Source organism: Diadema antillarum, unplaced genomic scaffold (genome assembly GCF_040938485.1).
Source record: "Diadema antillarum isolate AM-2024a unplaced genomic scaffold, OU_Dant_1.0 scf00000143, whole genome shotgun sequence".
Classification (NCBI taxonomy): Eukaryota; Metazoa; Echinodermata; class Echinoidea; order Diadematoida; family Diadematidae; genus Diadema; species Diadema antillarum.
In genome coordinates, this window is record NW_027271032.1 from 2,941,213 (window position 1) to 2,968,879 (window position 27,667).

The following is a 27,667-nucleotide window of genomic DNA, read 5'->3' on the forward strand; positions in this document are numbered from 1 at the left end:
ACCTGGATGCCATTTGCTTGCTATAGATCGCTAATTGACTAAGAATATCTTCACATAGGTGGCCATATACAGCATCACACACAATCAGTAGCCTTTAGAATATAATCTTCAGAAGACAAATGACACCTGCACACTTAGGCTAGTATATAATTTTACAGGAGAAAATTTTCACACATTTCATGTTTTTACATTTTATAGCAGTGTATATAGACCGATTCGGGTTCGTTGAGGGCAGCAGACATTTCATGGCACTGGGCGCAGCCATAGTGGGTGTCTGAGCCGACACCCCCTGCTCTCCCCCACCCCTGGGCAACATGCTTATCACGCACTTGTAACAAAGGTTCGCGCACTAAGCAAGCATTCGCGCACTCAGTACGACACGCCCATTGGCTAAAGCAGTTTTTCATTCTGCGCGCGTGCTAATGTAGGGAGAGGGGTGGGGAATGGGAAGGGGGGGTCGGCTAAGACACCCACTATGGCTGCGCCCATGCCAAAGATACACATAGCGCGTCACAGAATCGGTCTATAGGAAGTTGGCAGCCTTCCGTTTTCATACATTCCTCCGTTTGTACGTTTCTTATGACAGCATATTGGAAGCTGGCTGCATTCTGTACTCACAGTGTTCTGCTTCACATTTCACAACAATTTATCGACTGAGCACATTACATACTGGTACTCCCTTCTTGCTGGCATGTATTTCTAGGCAAGAAGATAACTTCGACCTGATGATCTACACGTACATACAACTCCTATATGCAAATTCTCTTTGGCATGTGGTTGTTCTCCAAAGATTTGCTTTACACCATGTATGGGAGGAGGAGAGATCAGGATCTAACCTCTTCTTAAAGATATTCAGTACCATCTACTTTACATATGCAGTGCATTGGCCTGAGTATATCTTTACAAAGAAATCTCGGTCGTCAACATGTTATAATTGCACATGAGAAAAAAAAAAATAACAAACAAACATTATACTGACCGACAGAATACTTCAAAATCTCAATACTGTTTTCTGATTTCATATTTTTTTTCTATGGTACTGCTTCTGATTCTGTATCAATCAAAAGGCCCTGTTGCTTCCATTGCAACATTTCGTATGCAGTACCAGCATACTGTAGCTTTATACCATAACTGTTGTTGTCTACTGCCGGCAAGTGCATCGATACTCATTGAAGGTGATTACTGGTATATCGCCATACGCCACCACTAAAAGACCAATGGGGCAAAATTTGGTGCGAGAATTCATGACATTTGTACACCATTGTATGCACACCCCTAGCACAAATAGTGATATAATTGTCAGTGTTTACTTGGCAGCATGACAGCACACAATCATCTCAAACCATGTTTGTTGCAAACCGAATGTTCATAGACAATAAATTCTTATTTTCATGTGTCAATTTCCAAACAAAGATATCACAGAGAGGTTGTTCTGTCACTTCTCACCCTGTGATACCTACCATGACTAATCCTTGACTGAAATGTTTCACTTATTTTGTTTGCTTGTTTCATTTTATTTCTGTCTTAACAGCTTCACAGAAAGACTGTGGCAGGATAACAAAACACATTTCCCAGCTAAACCAAGTAATATCTATCCAAAAAACCAATCCAAAATTACCAAATCAATGCATCAAACTGAAAACAGAATCAGGTGCTGTACCAACACAGCTATACACAAGCCATGCTCTTGTTGTTCTTATTACCACGGCAGCTATTGATCGTTCCCCGAAGATTAGACATAAAGATAAAATGGGCAAAATCTGATAACATCCAGAATTATTGACAAAAATATTAGGTTGCTATAAACACATGCACAATGTTTGTCACTGAGCTCTCTTAGCTGAGCTTTGACTGGTATAAAGATATTCTCAGGAAACTTGAAAGTTAGGTTGTGCAATTTTGATGCTGCCAGCGGAAACGGGAATTGTACACACCATACACCCTTCACCAGAACACTCGAAAACAAAAACTTGGAGGGCTCAGTGAAAGCATGAAAATGAGTAAAAATTTGAAAGTAAGACAATCCTAAAACAACACTTTTCTAGAATCTCTAAATGGGACTGATATGTTACCTTCCTCCGTTGTAGTGCACAAATATACCCAATATTATAAAATCACTCCATTCATTACAGAGAACAGAGGAAGAAAAGGGTTTTTTTCCCTATTCTTAGCTGAAAAGCAAAGACATAACCATGTCCAGTACTTCTCTTGATATGTCCAACCTAACAAAGCTACAGATGATTAATATTTACTGAACTGTTTGTGGAACACAAAGGCATCTCAAAGATATGAGTTAAGTGTTTCTATTTTATCTCCTGACAGTGAAATACTGTACTTAACTCTGTTTGTAGAATCAGTCATACATTTGTGTCATTCAACTCTCTGGTTTGGTTTTGTTTTGTTTTTCAAACTAAAACAAAGATACAAAGGTAAGAAATCTCCTCATGGGGGGAATAATTTCTTTTTGAAGTTGCATTCACTGATAATTGATATGGGTGCAACCATCGCATAATTTCAGTTTTGTATGGCCTCTGCAGCTCCGGTCAGGAAGTACCTGCACAGACATTCACCAGTTCCTTATGTCCTTCATGCTGTGGCGTCATCCCGATACGTCTCCATGAACTTTGTGTGGAAAGTTTTGAACCGTTCCATTACCTCCTGGATCTTCTCAACTGAGGGAAGAATCGTCATCCTGGAAAACCAAACACACACAAAAAAAAAACAGAACTCAAGAATGATACAGATCCAGAAGGGAACTTGAGAGTCATTGAAAGTGGCGGAAACTATAATGAGGTCATGTTGCTAAGTACCAGATTACGACAGCCTATAAATCATAAGTGAAAATTAGTCATACTCAATCAATGAGTTCATAATTTCTTCTTAAAAAATCATAAGTATCAGTGTACACTACAGTAAAATTAATGGATACACAAATACAAAATATTTTTGAACTTGCATGTCATCCTAAAAATTTGTCAAAACATAGCATCAGTTTGAATTCTTACACTTGGTGTTTTAATTGTATTGATATTTTGCAGCATTGTGGTTACCCTATGATAAAAGAAGAAAATACGGGGAACGTCTTAAATACGATATAATTCTGTTCCAGTTTGACACTTACTTCATATATTTTGGAGTGGCGGCATCAAGCATGGGTTCAAAGGGAGACTGTTGTGACTCTATCTCTTAAACCTCCTTGGTATTACCACTTGGCTCTTGCAATCATACTACAGCACCTGAACAAACATCCTCACAAACTCAATGTAGCATGAATACTGTGTGAGATTCCCCTCTGCTTTTATCTCCTTTCAAACACATTACTCCAATGAAACCACGTCTGAAGCTGCACTCAATCTACAAAATTGCTTTACAATACAACAGCTCGGGAAGTGACGACGACATTCCACTAATTTGATCAACAATGCATGGGCACACAAGCTTTTATCTACCTTCACGCACCCTTACTCTGATGAAACCAGGTCTGAAGTTGCATTCTGACTACAAACTTGCCTTACAATACGTACAACAGCTTTGAACAAGAAGACCACATTAATTTGATTAACAATACATGTGTATATGAGCAAATATTTTCTCATCCATCAGTTTTATGGTATTCTAATGTTAAACAGCAAACTGTATGTGATTTGAACTTCTTGGGACTGCAGAAAGTGCTTTGACTCACATGATATGTGACTTTTGCAAGAGTTTTTGTTTGGATTGACATGATTTCAAATTTTGACCATTTTTAATACTAAACTTGGATTTTGTCCATACATTGGTATAAATTTCCTACTGAATTATTATTGATAGAACATTGATGGAAATACATTGCACAAACCCACAGCAAAACAAAGAGTTTTGTGTACTGCTCCATGCAGTGTACTGCAAGTTTGTGTCAGTATATTAACAAGGAGATGTGGTAACCTCAACTACAGTGTAACTAAATCATCATGTACTTCAAGTAACTGGGAGTGATTTTTCTTTGACTTGTCCAACATTCAACTCTGCATTTTTTTTTTTCCATGGGGTTTTTGAGGAAGGTGATTTATAGGTCATGCGACTTTGACTCATACGGAGTTTACTGTACTACATATATTACATACATGTACATGTATGCATTACTTGCGTATTTCTGTACGTATTCCTTACGTATTTGTTTTACCATACCACAGTTTAGAATAAAAATACTTGATTTGCATTCAATGATTTGCACACAGTTTTAGTCAATCAAGGATGGGTTAATCTGTATTAGCTGTTTAAGAACTCACTGTTTTAACCCTCCAGGAATATATAGATATGAAAATGGCTGTGGTAAATATCTGTGTGACTGGAAGAACTGTGTAATATCACTTCTTTTTTTTTCTTAAGCCAAAAAGACCTGGTAGCATAAGAAGATATGGGTAGCCTGATTAAATCGATCTCCATTCACTGCCCACTGGAGTACAGTAGAAAACCACAAATAGCGGCATCAGCGAATATGTGCATCAAGGGAACACTCATCAGTAACTGTCAACTCCAGTTGAGATTCCTGGAAAGCTTCGTTGTGTGTGAGCTTCCATAGAGATCAGTGATAAAGCTTTAAACAATTTGTTATGGGAATTCTCGAATACTAGTAATATATCCGAGCTAGGCCAGCCTACCCATTCCATGGTATCTTCACGCCCCAAGGTCTTTATGTGAGCTGGTATCTTCCCGATCATTTACCCCACCTTGTTATGTTGTCGTCTTCTTGAAATTAATTTTGCTGTATGTCCTCTGTACATGAAAGACGAATGAGTGAATGTGAAAATTACCTGAAGTGGTATGTTCCATCCCTCTGACCAAATCCACTTCCAGGAACCACACAGACTCCAGCCTCTTCCAAGAACTGCTCAGCATAGAATGCATCAGGCTTTTTGCCTACTTCCTGTATCAAAACAGATTGATATCAATCAATCAATGCCACAAATACCAAGACAAAAACATGTACTTTAATAGAGTTTATTTCTCTAATTGTCACTAATCCATCTCATGCTAAGCTGAAAACACTGCACCGTTTTACTTCACCTCACAAAGTATTTTTTAGCAGGAAATGTATTACATTATGGCAATTATTACTGTGTGTAGCAGGAAGTCGTACACTTTGATAATTTAAAGACATCAGTTTTTATCTCAAAGAGAGGACTTGGAACAAAGCCATGCGGGTGGGGAACTTGCAAACAAAGGAGTGACAGCCAGCACAGGAAAAATAAAAACAAAACGAAAACACACCGCATCACTACTAGCCCATGAAAATTATAGTCATGTGATTGATGAAGTCTTTTGACAAGCCTACTATTACAATGTAAAATTAGGTTATTTATTGACATGAACTATATGGCCTTTACCTGGTACAGTGCACTCCTGGTATAGCGAACACAGTATAATGAAGTTCTCATTACAACAGAGAGAAAATTCACGTCCTAAAATTATTGCCCATACATCTGAGTATACTTTATTTTTCGGCTTTAATAAAATTTCGTTTCAACAAAAGGAAACAGCCCATCCTGAGGACACTGTTATTATGGGAGTTGCCTGTACTCACATTCAATTTGTTTCTGTGTACTGTTTGCTCTATCTCAAGCATAACCCCTTCAAACCATGCAAGTGAAGGTATGTCTGCTTGAAGATTGCATCATCAACTTTTTGACAATTTCACACAAATCTTTAATACTATGAGGCTTCCGATGGAGTAACAATGAAGCCCTGAGTATAGTTACACTGATGGAAAAGGACTTCAGACAAACAAGTGACATTAAGAGGTGGATAAAAAAAAATAGTACAGCACGTCTTTGCTTCCTTTCATTATATGTTTGATGATTTTCCCTTCCTCATGCCTTTGCTGCACCTTTGCTGCACTGATGGCTTTTTGGGGCAGGGTGACTTGTGGGAAGGAGTACATGGCACCCATGACTGGATTACATGTCACTCCTTCCATGGAGTTAAAACCATCTGCCACTACCTTGGCCTTCTTTGCTAGAGTGTCCAGCACGTTTCTCTTCTCCTGCAGGGAAACAAGACAAATTTGTATTTCTGAGTATTCATTAAACTCCTGTTTTAATTTCATAAGCCCTGTTTTAACAGACCTTACCACGACAATGTCAAGACAGTTCAGAGAACAACATTCTCTTAAAATTCCAGTAAAACCACAGGAGATAGCAAGGGGTACCATTTTAACAGACACACACACAAAAAACCTTACCCGCACAGGTTTCTACGAAGGGGGTGTGTCCATAGATGCGACTACTATGCCCGAAGGTCAGCGCCGCGTGTTTGTAAACAAAATATGGTTACAATCCAGGCATGTGATGGACGCACCGTATGTCAATCATTCTCTGTCTGCAATCTTGCGCATGCGCGTTGAGTGTATCAAAGGAATGTTACCGCAGTTGCGTTTTGAGTTGCCAGGACAGTGTTGCAATAATGTGAGGGGAGTGTCGCAGCAATTACCTGTCTGGCTAGCGTAGAATTTGGCAAAAGATACCGCGGCAACATCGGAGCAACATTTTGCAGGAACTGTTTTAACAGGCAGGGTGAAAAAAACAGATTACCCTGACATTACCAGGCTATTTCCGCAGTAACTCTAGTTTGAAAAGTTCTGATAAAACAGGGCTTTACATGTCAGATAACAATCTAGGTTGTTTTGGATGACGGGGCTAGACTGCAGACAGCCAGTTTGCTCTCTACCAACACTGCTTATAGGTACTATCCCATTCTGTCTGAAAACAAACATTCATTGGACCCTTTCATTCATTTTTCAGCTGGTTTCCTGACATACCATAATTCATGTATCTACATGTTGACAGATAGCACTGGGCTTTCCAAACTTTTAACATGCTTAATATTTCTGATAGTCAGCTTTGAATTGAAACTGATGGTTCTCATGTTACTCTAGCATTTTGTGTGCCTTTTGTTTTGTTGCTTATCTATTTATTTATTTTTTGGTGCCATTTTCACTTTTAAGGCTTCTGGGCTTGCCTAGCTGGGGCATTCACTTCCCTGCCTTTGCCTGCATGATGAGATGAAGCATGACACTCCAAGAGAATAGTATGCCACAACTAGAAAAGCACTCTGAGAGCGCAGACCTCCGCCAAGCATGCAAATCATTTTCACCACTGATCTTGTTCTTCCGTAGAGATATCAGTGATTTCCACCCATACGTACTGCATTGTGTAATGAAAGTTGCCAGATTTCCCTATGTAGAAGCCTTTGTTACGTCATAAACACTCAGCTGCACGGCGCGCCTCACCCCAGCAGAAACTAGAGCACGCACTTTAGTGCGCGCAGGCAAACCTCAAATGCGCGCAGGCAAACCTCAAATACGCGCAGCCTGAACTCCCAAGTTCATTGACCCTACCTGCCAAAATGTCAAAAATCCTTCATAAATTCACCCGAAATTCTCGGATCACTACCAAAAGTTAATCCTTTGGTACTTTTGTCATTCTCAACCTTTCCTGCAAGTTTCATCCCAATCCGTTAACTACTTTTTGAGTTATTTTGCACACGGACAAACTAACAAACCAACGGTAACGAAAACATAACCTCCTCCCTTGGCGGAGGTAATAATAGCACTCTAAATATGATTTCAAAATGAGTGATGTGGACCATCCAGGAAGTATGACTGTTGTGAGAAGGCGGATGGTGGAGCTTGGCAGTTTGTCGGACACAGACTGGGGTGTTGATGGACATACACCTCAGACGTTTTTCAGTGGTTTCGCTGTTTACACATACGTTTCTCAGACGTATGATGTTCCATAAGCTATGCTCAAAGGAGACAACTTAAACAGGCACTTCTAAGACATACATGGTACTCATGCTATGCTACCTTTTCAGTGGTTTCACTGTTTACACATACGTTACTCAGACATATGTTCCATAAGCTATGCTCAAAGGAGACAACTTAAATAGGCACTTCTCAGACATACATGGTACTCATGCTATGCTACCTACCATCCCCAGTCCGGGCGAGTTTTTTTTTTTTTTTCTTCTTCTTCTTTTTTTTTTTCCTTCTTTTTTTCCCCGTTTTTTCGTTTTCGGCGCCCCCAAGGAGTGTCGCCCAGGGCACGTGACCCCTTGCCCCCCCCCCCCCCCCCCCCCCCCACAGATACGCCACTGGGTGACAAGACCTTGTATCTCAAATTTTGGTGAAAATGACTTTTTTGCATTAATGGTCAGATAAGCAGTTAAGTGATGTCCTGTCCAAATCCTAACTATCTTACCCCAAAAATTAAGCCACCATGGCATGCCAAAGATAGGGCTCTCCCATTTGATATAGTGCTTTGACTGCCATGTTTTTTGGCTCTCCTGAACATTTGACATTTTGTAGATCTTACGAGGTCTTGTCGCCCCAGCGACGATACATGCATGCCACATAACACATGATGATAAGAATGGCTTGAACTGCTGGTGTTTCAAATATCATTCATCCTCCTCTCATATATGCTATAACCAGCTCAATAACAGGGGAGTTCTATGTAGATATTTACATATTTCTTTTAGATTGCATTTACGTAAAAATGAAGGAAGCATACTATATGTAGAGTGTTCTGAAAAGGGCAAGTCCAAGATAATGTCCCCTCCGATGCTCAAAATTCATCTTGATCTAATCAAAAAGTTATTGATATCATGTTGTAGCCAAAGAGTTAAATCATATATTTCCAGCAAAGAAAATATTGAATTATGCAAATTTATGCAAGAAATATGGCCTTAATTTGCATAAATTAAAAACAAACCTTACGTATGGGACAAATTAAAAATATTCATCTAAAATCAGTTGAATTTGTCCTTGACCTAGTTCCTTTATGGACATGACCCCTGTATGAGCTAGTATAATTTCCAATTGGTAAGACAAGGTCTGCACATTAATTATGCAAATTATGCACTTTCCCAGAACGAAGTGTCCCATACGTAAGGATTTGAGTATGTTTTTTTAAGTTTTTTCTTAAGATTTCTAACATTGACCAATCAAACTGTAGGAAGTTCTAATTTATCAATTTTAACTCCAGATTAGCAAATCTAAATGTCAACATTTAATTAGTCCTTCATCTTATAACTAATTAAAGTTTGCTTACGTATGGGACAAATGCCTTACGTATGGGACATTACATGCAAAGTGAATGGGAAAACTGCCTTTTGACATGGATGCTATTATGTCCTTACATTTGTTTGGTTAATGGATATCTTTGCACCTACTCTGAAGGATATGTCTATATATCTGCCTCTCCTACTCAGTTGACCTCAGGGAGAGTGTAAGAACAGCATTATTGAGTCATTCTATGATTAAGAAAGGAAAATAAAGAATATTCATTTATACATGTATTTTATTATTTTCATTACAGGCTGGGCAGCTGGCCTTCAATTAACATTCCTCCTTTTAACATATTGATATTGGACATTTTCTTAATTCAGTTATCATTTTCAACTTTACCTCTCTACAAAATGACTTTGTCCAAGAGAATGGGATTCTCTGAGTGTCATTTTAGGTGCAGTACACTGTTCAGCATGTACTACAGGCTGTGCAGCCTCAAAAGGGAAATCAAAACAATTGTGCTTGTGGTGCTCATCAATGACAACATTACCGATCTTACTGAAAAGAAAAATTAATTAAGGTGACAGCAGGTAACTTCAATGTAATTACTAGAGTTGATAGCAAAGGAAAAACCCTACGAGAATACTTTTTATTTCGATATGATGTTTAATATTTCAACTGCACACCCTCAGAATATATCATGACTTATCAAGGTCATGAACATGATTTCTGAAAATCCTGTAAAATGAAGACTTTTGTAGTTTACATTGCCATGAACCACAATATCAATACTGGTTCTGTGGTTGGAGTGCTAAAAACACAAATTACACAAACAAATAGGGAATTCAGTTTTCTTTTCTATTTTGTGTTTGAAGAGACAGATGTGCTCTGAGACACCTTCATCAACTCATACTTACTTTGTAGACGGTCCCCACATCTACACAATTATCAACATGCATTCCAATCTGGTAGTGTATGATCAAATGAGGTTATTAGAATTTATCAAAATTGTAAGTTTCAGATCAGTGGATTACTTAAGTGTTTCAAATCTAGAATTACATTCTCTTAAGATTTGAATGTACAATTAATGATAATCTTTCCTGTATCACTACACAAGCATGTACAAAGTAAACACAAGTTTTGACATCTTTGGTAGCATAGACCTGAAGCCAAGCAATTTGAAAAAAAGTGTGCCAGCATTGGTACATTCTTCTATCTCTTTGTTCTACCACAGCTTTTAAAATCTAAAAGTTTCATTAAAATTTGATTGATTTTGCAGATTAAGCCAAAATTCACATGGCAAAACATGATGATTACAGAGCAAAATGAGTTACTCTTGTTGTTGTTGTTGTGTTTTGTGCTGCATTTAAGCTCTATAAAAACTTAGACAACTTGCAAGGTAAGCCTAGAACTACTGAAAGTACCCACTTCAAACTGTATAAAATTTGCAAATTATACTGTACATGACATTTGATTTTATAGTTGAAATTATTAAGACTCCAAATTAGTCATGGTACATGTACATGTGCATGTATGCTACATCAAGGTCACAAGCTAGAATTTGCACATTTTTGTTTTCATTTGATAAAAAATATTGACCAGAGTATAACAAATGGGCTAGAAATAGAGTGTCAGTATATGTGTACTGTATCTGTATACCAGACATCATGAGGACAGTGTTAATGCATGATGGAATCCATTTTGAACTAAGACATTTAATTGTAAATTGGTAATTACTTTTATTTGTCTTATTTTAGCTTTTGTTAGGTACCTGAACCGGGGAAGTACTCACTTAGAAGTCTATTTCATTTGTTACATGTTGTAGTATGATTTGTGGAACTGAATATGACACTATGGGGAAATTTAAGGTCATTCCCATGAATACACTTGTGCACTAAAGACAAATGTCCCATACGTAAGTTGAGCCATGTCCCATACGTAAGGTGTACTTTCGTTAATTAAACCAACTTTATGAAAATATGCTTTATTCTTTTCAAGTGAAACTTTGCTGAAAGATACTTCAGGATTGTACCTTTCTTCACTTCTAAACAGAACTTGATCAGTAAGGTACTTTCAGAGAATTTTTAATTCAAACTTTATTTTGAAAAATCCAGTTTTTCTCTGGTCCCATACGTAAGTTGCCATATTTTTCTTAATAAAATAATTAATCCAAGGTCAAATGACATCAAACTTAAACACAATATTCTTCTCAGGGCTACCAGTCCTCCTGATGATAAACAGTAAAATCCAAGTGCTCCTTCATTATTTTTCAGAGGTTTGAAATCTCTGAATGTCCCATACGTAAGGTGCGCGATATCTTGGACTTGCCCTAAAGCATACCAAATCCCTCTTCATTTTAAATGTAAAAATAACATAGAAAATGTCTAGCAGGAATGTATGCTGACAAGTGACTGTCCAATCCCCAAAGGCAATGATAAAACAAGGCTTTTATCAGTCCATTCGTGGATGAAGTGTTCAAAAGATTCCCATGACTTGTATAAACTACTATTTTCTCCTATAACTACAAAAGACAATTATGCATGCTTGTAAGTCTTAACATTTCTGTCTTAATAAAGGGAAATCATTTTTTTTTTTTTTGTGGTGATCTTGGATGAAAAAAAAAATGGATATGGACAATTCTCAGCAAGAGATGGAACTACATTGAAATACAAACACAATATTGTGCTCTATTCCTACAGCAACAGTACATGAATAGTTAGACCTGTAAACTGACCTTCAAGAACTGCTCATATGATGCTTCTCCATCTTGTGGCGGGTTTACGACTACGTCCATGACAGCCTGGCCATAATGAGGATTAGAAGAGTGAAGAGTGATGAGAAATGAGAGTGAGGGGAGTGAAATTTAACAAAGTGCTCTTATGCAACCTCATGAAAGCAGACCACTTGCACTGAAGGAATCCCAGAGTCAACAATTCCTACATTAAGTCTCAATTTTTGTTTTCCTTCTTGTATGAAAGATGAATAACTGTTAGATTGTACACGTGCTTACTAATGGCTGCACACTGACCCATTTTTTTTTTTTTTTACTGGTCCGATCTGTCTGTCGGACCGATAGGTACCCAGTTTTTCCATGTTTTACTGGTCCATTCCTAAAAAAGTTACTGGTCCGACAGTAATTTTTACTGGTCAGGGACCGTTGGACCAGTGCCAGTGTGCAGCATTGGCTTACCATTATAGTCACAGTTCATGCACAATGTTGCACATTCTACTGCTCAAAGAGTCTGACCTATCATAGAATGACAGTATGTGACCTGTCACTTTCCCTTCATGAACCAGAAAACACTAATGCTGAGAAACTGCAAATAAATGTATACTTTATTTACTGAAAAAAATTACTAAATCTGAATTTTCACCCATTTCCTGTCCAAATTAAAAGTGTACAATCAAAAATTAAAAATCTGAAGTGCTTTTTTTGTGTGTGTGTGTGAGGTGTGCACTTAAATTTGATGCACTAATTATCTGTACTTGTGCACTCGACTTCATCTGAAATTCAAAGCCTTTTTTTCACAAATCTGCTTCTTGGAAACTAGGTTCTACACCATCTCAGCAGCAATTTTTTGGAAATAAAGTGGGACAACTCATAGTATTATTGGAAAGCTTGGAGTCTGGAAAATTCAGAGATGGCAAAGCCAGAACACAATGTTTAGAGAATGTATCAGACTTGGGAGGTGAAGGGTCACAGAAATGAAAGCTCTAAATAGTGGTGATGTTCAAACTTTATCCAAAGCTATCATGATTCCTGATCCTGAATGTCGCATCTGTTTGACCTACACTTATCATTCATCAGAAAACAGTCATACGACATACTGCATGTTAAAGAAGAAAACAAGAAAGAAATATATATATATTCAAAAACCTTTATAAAACTAATCACTAAGCATGGATACAATACATATGATACATACTCATATCATATCATTTTATTTACGCATGTATGATATAACTTTGGCTGTTTAGCAGCAGCGGACTGCAGGACTACAAAGATATTCATCAGTAAAAACTCTTACTTGGCCACTGACAGTAGGACAGAGCTTTGCTGAGCAAGCCTTGAACATTTGAGCCTGAGCCTCAGGGTCAATGTTGAGCAATTCACAGTATCCTCCTCTCAGCCCACACCTGCAGACAGACGTGAAAATATGTTAAGAAAGGTCGATGCTGACATGTCATTTTGACACTTTTGAACAACAATCACACACATCGCATACGCTTTGGGACAGGAAATGCCTAATAGAAAGATGGAGGTCTTCCATTAAACTACTTTACAAAACTTAATTTTTGTGATACTTTCATTTTCACAAACTTTGTAAAATTACTTTTGAAACAAGAAAATATAAATGCAACAATTATAAAAATGCACAAACACAACAATGCATGAAAACATCATAACAAATCCAAAAATCAAGCCATGCCAACGCAAAATTGAGTGTAACTAAACTACTGTACGTTAGCACACTGCGTGGGCAATGACATAACAATATCTGAGGCTTAACAACATGCTAGTAGAGTACTTCAAATGATCACTACTTTGAACACAGAACACACCACTTGTTAATGTCCAGGGAATCAAAGTGAAAACATTCACTGCTCGTATCCTTGCTTGTTACTCATTCTTACTTATTTCATAAAAAGTGAAGTTATGAGTTCTAGACCCTTGATATCTCAAATCAACAACAAGCAAAAATGTCTAACAAGCAGCAAATCGTGAAAAGGTAGAATCTGCACGCAAAATTTTGGCTTGTGCAGTAATCAAATTCTGTAAAGGGAATTTCCAGGAACTTGCAACATGTACACCTCTAAAAGATCTGGCTTCATCATGGGAAAAATATTCTCTGTAAATCAAATGAAGGTTATGACATGACAATACCACTAATGATGATTAAAACGTTGATGATAATCATCATTATTGAATCACATCAATAATGATAACACATGGACCCTTATAGTTATTGTAAAATATATTTGTTTGTTGATGTTGTACATACATTTTTTGTTTAAGAAGTTGCACTGTTCCAGATGTTTAAAGTAGCTTGCCATTTTCATAACTAGTAAACTGTAACTGTAACTGGAGAAGTCTGAACATGCTAGATTATTTACCAGTAATATATAGCATAAGAAGCAACAGAACATGATCTAAATGTGCATTAGTATAGGCAGCATTGCCATGAATTTAGAATACATGCCTATCCACAATTTTAACCCATTGACAACAAGTCCTGAGAATACTCGGGCAGGTGTCTATGGGAAATGCTTGTTATAGCAAAATCGGTCCCTCCTCAATGGGTTAATGCTTGTCGGAAATGTGGTTTGCCAAGGTGCTGTAGACTGAGTATTAACAAAGAACCCAGATTTACATCTAGACTTGGGCAGTAGAGCATTGAAAAACATAAAAGATCTGGTGGGCTCTGTATTGTCTCACACAGAGAACATGTGACAAAGTAGTCATAGGATTTGACGTCACGCAGGCAGAGGTTCCAGTCATGCGCTACTGTACGTTTGTTGCATGTGAGTACTCTCACAGATATTCATAACAAGATCCCCTGGGGGCATCAAGCTTGCCTGCGCTTCAAGATAATAGATTCATCTACAATGCAACCTTATGTTGCCCCTTGATGGTATGTTATTCAATTAAAGTGCAGTCACAGTTGTGAAGAGGCAGTTAGACTTAAAGTACAAATCCACATCATGGTCAAGTTGGCTTCATGAACAGAGTTTATTCAAACAGAATAGCAAGAGCTTCATGAAAATATGACCTTACATCTAAAAAAAAAAGTTTATGAGTGAAAAATTGAGCAAAGAAAATGGGATTTAAACAAAAAGTTGAAGAATTACATAGATCCCCATGTTTTCCAATTTGCATATCTTCAGTATAAAAAATATGAACATCTGAACTTCTAAAACTTTCTTGTTTTAAATCTATCTTTTTATTTCTAAACACCTTTCACTCTATTTGTCTATTTATGAAACTTTACCTTATCATGATGTGGAATTGTACTGTAAATGTAACTACCTCTTCATGTGCCCACAAATAATCACAAAGCATCTTTTTCTACCTTTTAATAGGTTTCTACACACAGTAAAATCTACATGTACTACAGGAGAAAAATAATAAAAAAGAAATCATTCAGCCCTCACTAGCTATACCACAGGCCCCTAACATGAACCTAAGCATACTTTTTGAATAAAGCTGCACAGCCTTCTGAATATTTGAGAGTCTCAGTTTTACCAGTATCATAATTCTGAACAAGCACAAGGAACATAGAAGAAAAAATGAACGGTTCCACTCAGATTATCTCTGTTTTTTTTTTTATGGAGGACTCCTGGAAAATCAAGTCTGGTCTCATGGTTGATGTGTCAGAAATGAAATAAAATGGTATGACAAAAGACAACTAGAAATGTCGCTACAGCGACTGGTTATACCCCCGCCAAACAACATTTCATAAGCTTTGGTCAAAACAACATTTCATAAGCTTTGGTCAAAAAACTGAGGAAGTAGTTAAATCCGCAAGATCTTTCCTTGATCTTCTGCCATTAATATGCCGTTACCATGGCAACGTACTTTCGGGTACTGTCGAAAAATGCGTCTTGCACATCTACAACCAAAGGCACACATCTGTACCAAGTTTCATGGAAATTGGGCAAAAACTGAGGAAGTAGTTTGCAACACAAAATTTTCCATCATTTTAGCTCATAATATGTGAGCTGTTACCATGGCAACATACTTTTTGTCACTGTCAAGAAATGTGTCATGCTGACCTATATCCCAAGACAAACATTCAATATGAATTCCATGAGAATTGGAAGAACACTGATGAAGCAGTTTTGCCATGAAGCATTTTGCCCTATATTTTACCAATAACATGCCGTTACCATGGCAACGCACTTTTTGCCACTGCGGAAATATGTGTCTTGCACATTAACATATTCAGATGAACATCTGTACCTAATTTCATAAAAATTGATCAAAAACTGTGGGAGGAGTTCGCGACGCAAGATTTGTACCCATTTTTGCCCATAATATGCCGTTACCATGGCAACGTACTTTTGGGTACTGTCAAAAAATATGTCTTGCACATCTACAACCCAAGGCACACATCTGTGCCAAGTTTTATGGGAATCGGTTGAAAACTGAGGAAGTAGTTCGCGACGCAAGATTTGCAACGGACCGACCGCCCGACCGCCCGACTGACCGTCCGCTGATTCCTATATACCCCCTTCAAACTTCGTTTGGCGGGGGTATAACAACAGATCCAAGGCTAAGGAAGGGAAGAGAGAATTATCATAAAGTGCCTACTAGAGAGAAATGAGGGTGAACAGCAGCAAACAAAAGAAGAGATACACCAAGTCAATAAATGGAGGTGGAAGTTCAGTTACTGGAGCAGGGGAGTATGAAAGTACAAAGGGCTGTAATACAGATAAGCTTATCACAGCATGTGCATGTCCAAGGTTACATGTATTATTGGGAACTTCACAAATTTTACATGTTTATGTACACCCCCACCCATATTCTACTGCCACAAAACACAAATTAAGTTTCCAAAGAGATACTGACGTGGGTGAAATAAATTTCTCATTTCCTGTAATCATTTGTATATCATTTCATAATACACTCAGTGTACCAGTAATCCTTTTCATCCTAATAAAGATTCCAAGCAAATCCCCAACATTACAGCTCCCCTCACACATCACTGACTATACCTTATTTGACATGTTTTTTGTTTGTTTGTTTGTTTGTTTATTTTTTTATGGGAAAATGCACTAGGTGTTACAGAAAACATTTCCCACTTTTGATCCTCTATAGTTCAAAAACTATATATCAGATAACATTGACATTGATATGAGCAATAGCTGAAGAGTGTAAAATTTTGTTGGAGGTAATTTGAAAATGATAGCATAAATCAGTTTCATTAAATTCAAGACTTATTTTTAAAGTTAGGTTTCAGATTTTGCTCAGTTTTCAACCCTCTGTACAAAATTTTAATTTTGCACAGGGGTCAATTGGTGTGTATGGGAGTGTGTGGTTAACACCCTGACAATGGTCCTGAACAATGGCCAGGATTGGAATGCTCTATTACATATTCATGAGAAATTCCACTATCACAGCTAGTCTTTATTCATCCTGAAATGTAGTGGTAGTGTATGCAAGCGCATGAAAACATGTGGTTATGATTTTTCATGTGCATGTATTTTTCCCTTTACCATGAATTCAGACTAGCAGTGCCCAGGGCAATCCATTATGAATTATTAATAAAGCATTCATGTGCCTTGGAGCAAGAGTCCAGAAGCCTAGTCAGCAGAGCTCTGAAAAGGTGGTACTCGTGGTATCCATGTCTATTGTGCAGGGTCATTGTAAGCACACACTCACATATACACATCATTGGTTCTTGTGTAAAGTTAAATTTTGTACAGAGGGTTCAAATTCAACCAAAATCTGGAAATTGACTTCAGAATTAATCATGGATTTTAACAAAACTGATTCATGCTCTCATATTCAAATCACCTCCAACCAAATTGTACACTATTCAGCGATTACTCATATCAATGACAGTGTTATCTGATGAATACTTTTCAAACCATTTAGGATCAAAAGTGGGAATCTTTATTTTGTAACACCTAGTATTTGCAAAATTTTGTAATCAATCTTTTTAATGTAAAATGTCCAAGTGTACACAAAGACATAGAAAACACTGAATTTTATCTAACTTATGAATGGTATATACTGCAACCACTGACAAGTACCAGTATTTCATTCTGGATATGTACATGACAGAAGGGTCAGTTATCAAGTGAGTCATGGAGCAGCTCTAAACACACAAGAACTATGTGAAGGATGTAAGGCACAAAATCAATGAAGAAAATCCAAAGATTTTTTTTTCTCTTTTTTTTTGGGGGGGGGGGGGGGGGAGGGGGTTGGGAGGATTAAAAAATGTCTGACACTCACTCTCCCATGTAGCCTTTGGAGGTGGACATGAAGGATGCCAGCTCTTGGCCAGCAAAATCAGGCCCAAGATCATGAAGGACTCTTTTGAAGGAGTAGAATTTGCTGCCAGCTGCATACACATTGTCTTGGTACACCTATGGAAATAAAAACAAACAAACAATTACAACAGTTATGCACGTAATATCAGGCATAAAGAGATAAGAATTTTGTACAATGAGAAATCTAACAAGACACACACACTTTTTTTTTTTTTTTTTGATTACCTATTTTTCAGTGGGACTGACAGTATGGCATAAGATTGCTTGCTGAAGGACAAGGCAATCAGAGAAGGGAGGATTACCCATTTTCACAAAACTGCAGACACAAAGGGAGACTTCAAACCACAGGATGAGACAATCAGTGACACTTGAAACCTTACAGCTATCGATGTTCAGAACAAAGCGGTTAAAACTTGCTCATTGGAAAGTGCACAGCATGTTAGGAGCATATGATTTTTGACAGAGAAGCTAATTGATATACCGGTACCATTTGGATTTTTTTTTTAAATCTTATTGGAAACTCTTAGATGACATGGTGACTGATCAGGTTGTACAATAACCAACAAGAGTGACAGAGACTAGTTAGAGCACGAGTTACAATATATTGTACTAACAAACACATCAAACAACATCTGTGAGCAAAATTTTATTTCTGAGGCTACACGTGATCATACTGTGGTGTACATTGTAGATGGTTGTATGGAAGCTTTATCAGCCTAAAATGCAGCTGAAAAAGGTTAAACTTTGTTTACATGAACATGAACATAGTTGTTGTGAATCACAGCATGACAAGCAGTCAACGGAATTCATTGAAACAGACATTCTTGGACATACTTTCGAACATGCATGCTCTTGTTGTCACAATAAGAATGAAAGGGAAGGATATATGTCGGGTTAACAATGAGATGCATCATTGTCACATAAAGCTGAATGTAGTGGCCTGTCTGCAGACATGAAATGCTATCATTCCTGTAGAAAATCATAACTTTAGGTATACATTGAAGAAAAAATGTGATGCGCTGAACATTGCAAAGAGGAGTACTGTATTTAACCCTTTACAATTTTGGAAGACTTCAAGGGCCTTTACAGGAATACAAGTAATTCATCTGCTGAAAGTTCCGGATTAAAGGAGTTTATGTTCAAGATTTTACTCAAACGGCAAATGAAGTGAACCAAATATTTGCTTCTTTTGGTGTCAAATCAATGCCTGGTTAAAATATTCAGAGGGGAGGAGATATTGGTGTGGTCACCCATATCAAAGGGACATCTTCAGCTTTGATGATATACAAATGACTTATGTCTTGGAACTCGTGGAAAAGATTGATATTAAGAAGGCTTCTGGAATTGATGGAATAAATTCAAGAGTGTTGAAAGTCACAGCATCAGTCATTTGATCAGATTCTTTAATCTCTCTCTTGTAAATTGTAATTCCAAAGAGTGGAAGGAGGCAAAAGTTACCCAAATTCATTTAAAGGGCAAAGACAAACATGAGCTGTTAACGATTACAGCTCTATCTCTGCAATATCCACAGTCATGTAGATTCTCGAAAGAGTAATCCACAATCAGCTGCAACTTTTTTTTACTAGCAACCTTCTTTTTAAAGAACAATCTGGATTCAGAGAAAGAAATCACTTGACCGACACAGTGCTTACATACTTCAGTGTTTTTTTTGTAAGAGTACATGTATATGCACCACGGTAGGCTATTAAACAGGAGTGGTATATTTGAACCTACAGCAGGCTTTTGAACTCTGTAAACCATGAGCTCCTACTCAAACAAATTTGCACAGAATGCAGTTAACCCTAACTTACCTGGGCTATCTAGCGAGCTTGAATTCCGGGGGGGGGGGGGGGGGGGGGGGGGGGGGGGGGGGGGGAAGGGTTGGGCATAATGGCCCACCCTTCAGATCTTGGCCGTTGATTGCGCGATCGCTGCAAAATTTTCTATGAACATAAAGCCGAATGTAATCTACAAGAATGTTAAGTTAAATTTTCCAAAAATTTGCATTTTCTATTTTAAATCAATTAATTATGCAAATATATGCAAAAAACCTCATTTTCATCTGTAATTGGCTTATAAAAGCTTATGGAATGCTGATTCCTAACATTTGTGCATTAAAAAAAATCAGTATCAAAATCAATTTCTTATGTTTTTTATTGTTTTATCAATTTTTTTATGTATTTCCTCGTTTTTTCGAACTTTTGTTTTTGTTGTTTTTTTTCAGCAGAATTTGTCATGCATATTTTTTGAAGCATAATTATGCTAAAATAAATTGATTTCAGCCATTAAAATTAAAAATATGAATCTTTATAAGAATTGATTGAAAAAAGACAATTTGTATTGACTTTGTACACAAAATCACGTTTTTGAGCAATTTTGGGGTTGACGAAAATTTTTTGAAGGGGCGTGGCTTCCGAACGGTATGCCCGGGCGCGACAAATTTGGTCTCAAAAGTTGCGCGAGACTTGAAAGTAAAAAGTCAGCGAGCGGCGCGGTCAAAAAATAATTTTCCTGGTATCGCATCCCAATTTGCTATGCATTTTCACAACACTGCTACACAAACTAACTTTTGCGTAGCAGTTTTCATGGATAAAAGTGTACAGGATAACATTTCAAATATTGTTCATCAGCTGAAATTGCTAATCAAATTTGAGTTGGAAAATTATTCCCTGCAATGTATGCTCGCGTGTTCCCCAAGGTTTAATACTTGGGCCACTTTCATTCTCAGTTGTGTTCAAGACCTGCCCAAAGCAGTAAACAAGTGTAAAGTAATGTTACATGCAGATGACATGGCCCTGTTTTACAGTGGACACAGTGCATGTGAGATTGAATCAGTTTTGAATACTGAATTAAATGATGAAAACAGGTGGTTAGGATACCCTCATTTGATGCTGAATGTCAAGAAAATTCAATTCATGCTAGTTGGAACACTAAGAAGATTGCTAGGCACCGATCAGTAACTTGAAATGGACAATTAATGAACTCAACAGAGTGACTGAATACAAATACATGTATTTGTACTAATACGTGGTAGGATGGATGAAAAAAAAATGCCACACAACTGGCATTACTACAACATCTTAGGACACCTTAATCCACAGCGATACCAAAACTCTGGTAAATTCACTCATTCTACCACACTTTGACTAGAAGAGAGGTGACGTTTGAGCACTTGTAAATCAGTTATTAAGACACTTCATGGCAGCGTACCTGCACACATGCAAAAACTCATCATACTAGGTAATATACACTCATATGGTACATGAAAGGCAACTAACAATGGTCTATAATCCCACCAGCTTACACTCAAGCAAGAAAATATTTTTCTCACACTATGCAGCCTGTCTTTGGAATGACCTCCCTGCACCTCCTCCCTTCAAACATTAATATTTAATAATAGAGCATGCATATCTCTAAAAATGGGTTAACTTGGTATCCCTTAATTGTGTTAGGGTTTCACTCTTTTTTCCTTTTAATAACAATCTTTCTTTTTTTTCATAACTTACTTTGCAATATTTCAACACAATATTGCCATAGTTTGTATATTGCTGGGTACAACTAAATGTCCTTGATTTCTTACTTACTGGTACATGTAGTTCTTTTTTAATTAATTTTGGCATGAATTGTTACTTTGTAAATGGGTTGGAGGGCCCCAAAGAAAAAGTGTACGCTATACAAACAACTAATGGGGTTACTCGAGGTAGAGAATACTAAGTCAATCAATCAATCAATAAATGTTCACAAATTTTACTGATGAAATTAGGCACAGTGTGCTCTGAGCAGCAGTAGACTGAATCTCTTGCCCCCTCTCTTTCTTTCGTAAAAAAAAAAAAAAATCAATATTCTTTCTGTCATAAAATTTATTAAGTATTTACAACTGTTGTGCAATGTGTAAGACACATTATAATGATTTCTTACCTCGTCAGCTAAGATGAACAGCTTTTCCCTGTATGCAAACTTGATGATGTCTTCAATATTTTGTCGGCTCAGCACTTGTCCTATGATGGGAAGAGAACATTGAGATTAAGAGGATAGAGAGGATTCTATCAATATTAAATTGTGCTGTTTTCAACAGGTGCATTAAACAAGATTCAGACACATGCCCGTTTTTCTCCTTTTGTTAAAACCTTTTCTTTAAGGATCCCTGTAAATAAACATGAATACACAGGACAGGTGGAGGTTTTCACATCTAACTAGAGTAAGAACCTAATTCACCAAAACTGCAGAACGAAGATGGCAACAAGCTGGGGCAAACACATATCACGAAATGTCAAACAAAAGAATTAGATGTGGGGTGCAATGGATGAACACATCTGAACAGGAAAGGAAAGAAGGTGATGAGAGATATCAAGGACAGATCAACAAGAATGGGTAACAACCCAAAGACCAATACAAACTAAAAATAAAAAATAAAACAAAAAGTTGACCAAAGGAGACTCTAATGTCAATTTAGCTGTCTTACACTAATCTAAATTATGAAATGTTCATGAATTGTATTACTAAATTGTTAATGACACTGAACTGGTGACGCAAGATGATACTTCAAACAATTTATTTAACCAAGTAGTTCCTGCCCCTCTCATCTAAAATGTGCAGTTGATATAAACTGCCCACAGGTTGCAACATACTTGTTTGTTTGTTTGTCTGTTTGTTTCTGGTCAAAATGATATGGTAGCATTGCAAAGAAATACTCTGATATGAAAATATTCATAAGTACTTTGACAGCATTTGATATTTGTACATGTATATCATGATACAAACACAGATTTATAGAAGTTAAACTTTTGTGGTTAGAGCTGATGCTTTTTGATAAATCACATATAATAATCATATCTAAAGAAGAACTCAACTTCTTAATTTTCAAGGAGAAATGAGAATATGTATAGTTTTGATGAACAGATGAAATGAGACCTTGCCATCTGCATTGAGGATATGCACACTAGGGGCTTCTTTAATCAAGATCTCTCTCTCTGAAATTTGAGTACGAGTGAATGAACTCCTTGAGAGTATGAGACAACACACAGATGATGCAAGCTTACAGTCGGATTATATTTCAGCTTAGTCACAAACAACACAGGGGTGTTTGGCCGGGTCACATCTCTGCTACACAGAGGCCTAAACTTCCAATGCAAACAAATGCAGAGTTTGATGACAAGTGACTGATACTGTCTGTGCTGCCATATGTTAACATGCATGTCTGCACGTATGCATACTGCATCCTTGAACGTGTGCCCACAAATTCTCCCTGTAAGTGTGATCTAACATAGCATCACCATCAAAGGGAGCTGTCACTATAACTCTGCATAGCTTGCACCAAACAATGCAGAGTGTGCAGACTGTACGTGAAAAGGAAATACAATCAGACGACATTACCAAAAAGCCACTTATTCAAATTCACATGACTTTCCTTTTACAATAGCATTTAGAACACTAGAAAGTATGATTATGAAGACAACCTATATTTTCTATTGTTGTTTTTTTAAAGCATAGCAACAATCATATCCAAGAGATCTTATCTCAATCTTCATTGATGTGAAAAGAAAACAAAAGGTATCTGAATTCATTTGTGACAGAATACCCCCTACTCTTGTAATGGACATTCTAAGATACTGTAAAACATGATATCTTCGCAGCATGAAATTTTCGCGGATGGGAGCCGACGGCCTTTTTCGTGGCATGAAATTTTTGCAAGTTGCCTCTAACATTCAATGCATACAGTGTAGACAAGAACTTTTGCGTGCATTCTAATTTCACGAATCTTGGCTCTCGCGAAATTAAAATGCACGCAAAAATTCCTCGTTTTACAGTAACTCAAAGGAAACCAGACACCTTAACTCCTGCTCTGGGATTCTCATGGGATTAGAAACATTCAATCTACAGGTAATCAAAGTGACGTGGTACCTGTTGGATTGCCTGGGTTGATCACAACTATGGCTCTGGGTGTGCAGTGTTTTCTCGCTTCGTCAATTGACCTTTGCAGCTCAGTGATGTCTAAGCTCCATCCATTCTCTTCATCAAGGTAGTAATTGACCTGGGGAAAAAAAAAATCAAATATCATATATGTATTTAACTATAATTAGCCATATGATAAAAATGATGAAATTGACTGCTCATGTGTACTTTGGGTATAGTTTTGTTTGTGTTGTCATGTCTTCAATTTGTCATGTTTTTCATATTCCTGGAGCAAGTTCTCCTGATCAGCTAAAAACTAAACCAAAAACTCTATTCTATTTACCACATAAAGTACTATATACGCTGAATATTTTGCGAGGCTTTTATTCTCGCGAATTTCGCGAGTCAGGTGCTATTTGCAAAATTAAAGACACACGAAAATATTGACTCTGATCCCGATGTGAACTTGACGTACATAGTACATTTCTCTGTTCAGTACAGGACTCCACGATTGCGAATTTAACCACTTGCGAAATTGTAGGGTATTCCCGATTCCCAAAATTTAGACTCGCGAAATATATGGCGTATACAGTATATGATGCATTAGCAGGCCATTTCCACACATTGTACCATGCATACACATTTGTATACATTCTCAAGTGTCAATTACAGGAACAGGCTACGAACCCTTTATACTGTCAAACATGCCTCAGAGACCACCTGTCTATAGAGGCCACCTGCCATATGGCCACTTTAAAACCCCCTCCAAGAGGAAAGCCATGCTAGTGCCCACCTGTCTGAAGTGGCCACTTTCTTTACCTCCCTTGGGTGACCACTATAGACAAGTTTGACTGTACCACTTAAACATCCAATAAACGTTTAAAATAAATTTCATATTCAAACAAGGTTTGAGTAATATGAAACTGTATGACTGCTGTTTCCGATCCCAACACTTTTTGGCTGTATGATCTGCAAGACATGAAAGTGTCTGAACTGTCAAAGGTCTTTTACTCATTAGTCACTGACTAGTCATTTTCTAGAATGAAGAACACACTTGTCTTGTAATGCTGCCTCATCGCCTCTACCTCATGACTTGCCTAAACCTCATTATCCCAAGAGAGTGTGGGTGCGTGGCATCTCTCATCAACCAGACGTGGTGCAGATATCACATTCAACACCAAGGTACATGACTAGGATTGCGGAGGCACAGTTGCAGGTGGTTAATACTCACATGCTATTCTGCTGTATCAATTAGTCATAAAACTTAGAATTTCATAGCCTCGTCAGTTTTCAGCAAACAGTGTAAACTACATGCAGGTAATTGTAATGAAATGACTAACTACTACTACTGTAGTTCGTCTTTTTCTTTTCACAAAGGTGATTATGTGTTCTATGATGCTGTTCATGCTCATCAGAGACCTAAAATCACCGTTCATGGTGCATTAGACTTGCATTCTGGCTATTTTCAGTAATTCTTACTCGCTTGAAGTTTGAGAGTGGAAATTCATTTTGATCATCGCAACATGCAAATGACATTCTAAGATTTGAATATGAATTTCACAACATATTATTCAACATTATATTTCTATAACCATGTAGAAATGTTCAAGCCAAAGATGATCATGAATGATCAAGATCAAGAATGACTGACCCACTTTATGGAAAAAATCTATTTCAGAAGCACAAATCATACAAACAAACTATCAAGAATACTCATGTAGACTTTTTAAAAAGTGAACAAACTGAACTTGAATGTAAAAATATGAAATGAAAACATCCACTTAACAACAAAGTATCCCAACAGCTAAAGCGACTTTGCAACAGTTTATATTAAAGATTTAGACAGATCGAAAACAAAACATCACTGCTAAAAATCTCAAATCATAATTTCAAGATAACTCCATCAGTAATATATTAGTATGCACACCACACATTTACAATTAGCTGGAGCAGAAACGACAGCCCTCTTTTTTTTTTCTTTCATAGACTAGAGTAGTCCCATGTGCCACAAATATCAAAGTTGACATTGTACTTGAATAGTGTGCTCTGCATAATGCAGTCAGTCATGTCGTGAAAAGTCATATGCAGTATGATTTACAGTCCATTTTCAAAATAAAATATTAGACTTTAGTAGATTTTGAGGAAAGAATTAAAATCATCCCATCAAATGTGCTGATATACAGAAATAGCCTACTACTGGAATCAAGAATACAGTGTATATACATGAGAGTTTAGGACATAGAAATACAACTAAAATTAGGTTTTTTGCGGATACAAGGCAACACACACTTGAACTTGTATATTATATACATGTACAAATTGTACCTGTACATGCTTTAATGTAAGGACATGCCATGTTTACTCTTTAATAGCAGCTTGCATTCTCACGTACGCAACCAAGCTCGAGTTGGCCATCAATGAGACCTTTGCTAATTGAGTGCGACCCTCACTTGATAGTATGCCAACAAACAGAACTGAATAACACTGTACACCGCGTACCATGAAGGGCAATCGAATTTAGATGAGACAAGGTACTGGCTGAACCTCACACTGAATATTAATGTGAGACTTGTACATATCAGACTAAACATATGAAAAGTGTGAAAAAGATCCATAGTAGATTGAGACATTAATCTATGGGATTTAACCCTTACAGAATTATTCTTTTCAGTCATAGATTACATTCAGGCGCCATAGAGTACTCATTTGCATAACGTTTTGTGATAAAAACTGTAGGCATGACATGAACACGCTCTAAGATACAAAGTGCACATCCACACACATACAATTGTATGTACAGCTGTACACACACAATACATGTACCAATATTTGTATACCTGCCTGCAAAATTCACAACATGCTTCAAATAGCATCAAGGTCAGATGGTAGAAAGAAATACTTAGTTTCTTTTTTTCCCCCTGCAAACATTGAATGGATGTACCTTGAAGACAAATTTTTGTCCTTACCTGCCTTGCATCGATCTCTGCCAGTGTGGCAGAGTAGAGGGGGTATTGAGGAATGGGGATCATCACTCCTGTCCTACCCTTGCCTTCTCCAGAGACAAGCATCTTGAGCACCATCTGAACCAAGGATACAGAAAGGTACAAAGCTGATTAGAGTGCTACACTCAATGAAAACTTGCTGGTATGGTAGCCACATGTCAATTTTGTCCCTGCAGACCACACTTATCACAATACACAGCATTAATACATTTTCATGAATTGAATGTCACAACCCTATTAGTAAATAGAAGAAACATGACATACAACCATTGTATTTCAGCTGTATTTGAAGGTAAATTCTCCTCTTACTTGGTACACATTTCAAGGATTCATTACTTCTAACAGCCTGGATACATTATTGCCAGATATTGAACAGAACTTATTCCAATACCCTGCGTACAGTTCTAACATACTTGGTATCTTGTTTAAAGTGGGGAAAAATAGAAACAGTAAAATATGTGCATATTCCCCTGCATGCTACATCACCATACAATAGCAAACAATGGAATGAAGGACACCAGTGGACTGCTGAGCATACAGCATAACAATGTTAACAAAGATCAAGTTATAAAACCTTTTCTTTTGTCCAAAAGTACTGGATGCTTAGAAAACTTTTGTTACATGGAATCATGCTAATCAAACAAAAAAGACGTTATTGAATTTAGTACTTCACTTCCGCCTTTAATATGTACATCTACATAGTATACTTGCATATAGTAGTAATTTATAT

General features: G+C 37.3%; 1 protein-coding gene across 1 annotated transcript in view; it reads right to left on the reverse strand.

Moving 5' to 3' along the window:
• Positions 1-2,532: 2,532 nt before the first annotated feature.
• The window catches only part of LOC139721468 (alanine aminotransferase 1-like), a 39,764-nt gene continuing 14,629 nt past the window's right edge, over positions 2,533-27,667 (reverse strand). The window contains exons 5-13 of the mRNA XM_071632785.1: positions 26,902-27,015; positions 23,945-24,074; positions 21,962-22,041; positions 18,006-18,139; positions 13,075-13,183; positions 11,781-11,846; positions 5,867-6,022; positions 4,794-4,906; positions 2,533-2,692 (exon numbers count right to left, since the gene is read on the reverse strand). Of these exons, the coding sequence (XP_071488886.1) occupies positions 2,587-2,692; positions 4,794-4,906; positions 5,867-6,022; positions 11,781-11,846; positions 13,075-13,183; positions 18,006-18,139; positions 21,962-22,041; positions 23,945-24,074; positions 26,902-27,015 (1,008 nt within the window). The 3' untranslated portion in view covers positions 2,533-2,586. The remainder of the gene's footprint in view (positions 2,693-4,793; positions 4,907-5,866; positions 6,023-11,780; positions 11,847-13,074; positions 13,184-18,005; positions 18,140-21,961; positions 22,042-23,944; positions 24,075-26,901; positions 27,016-27,667) is intronic.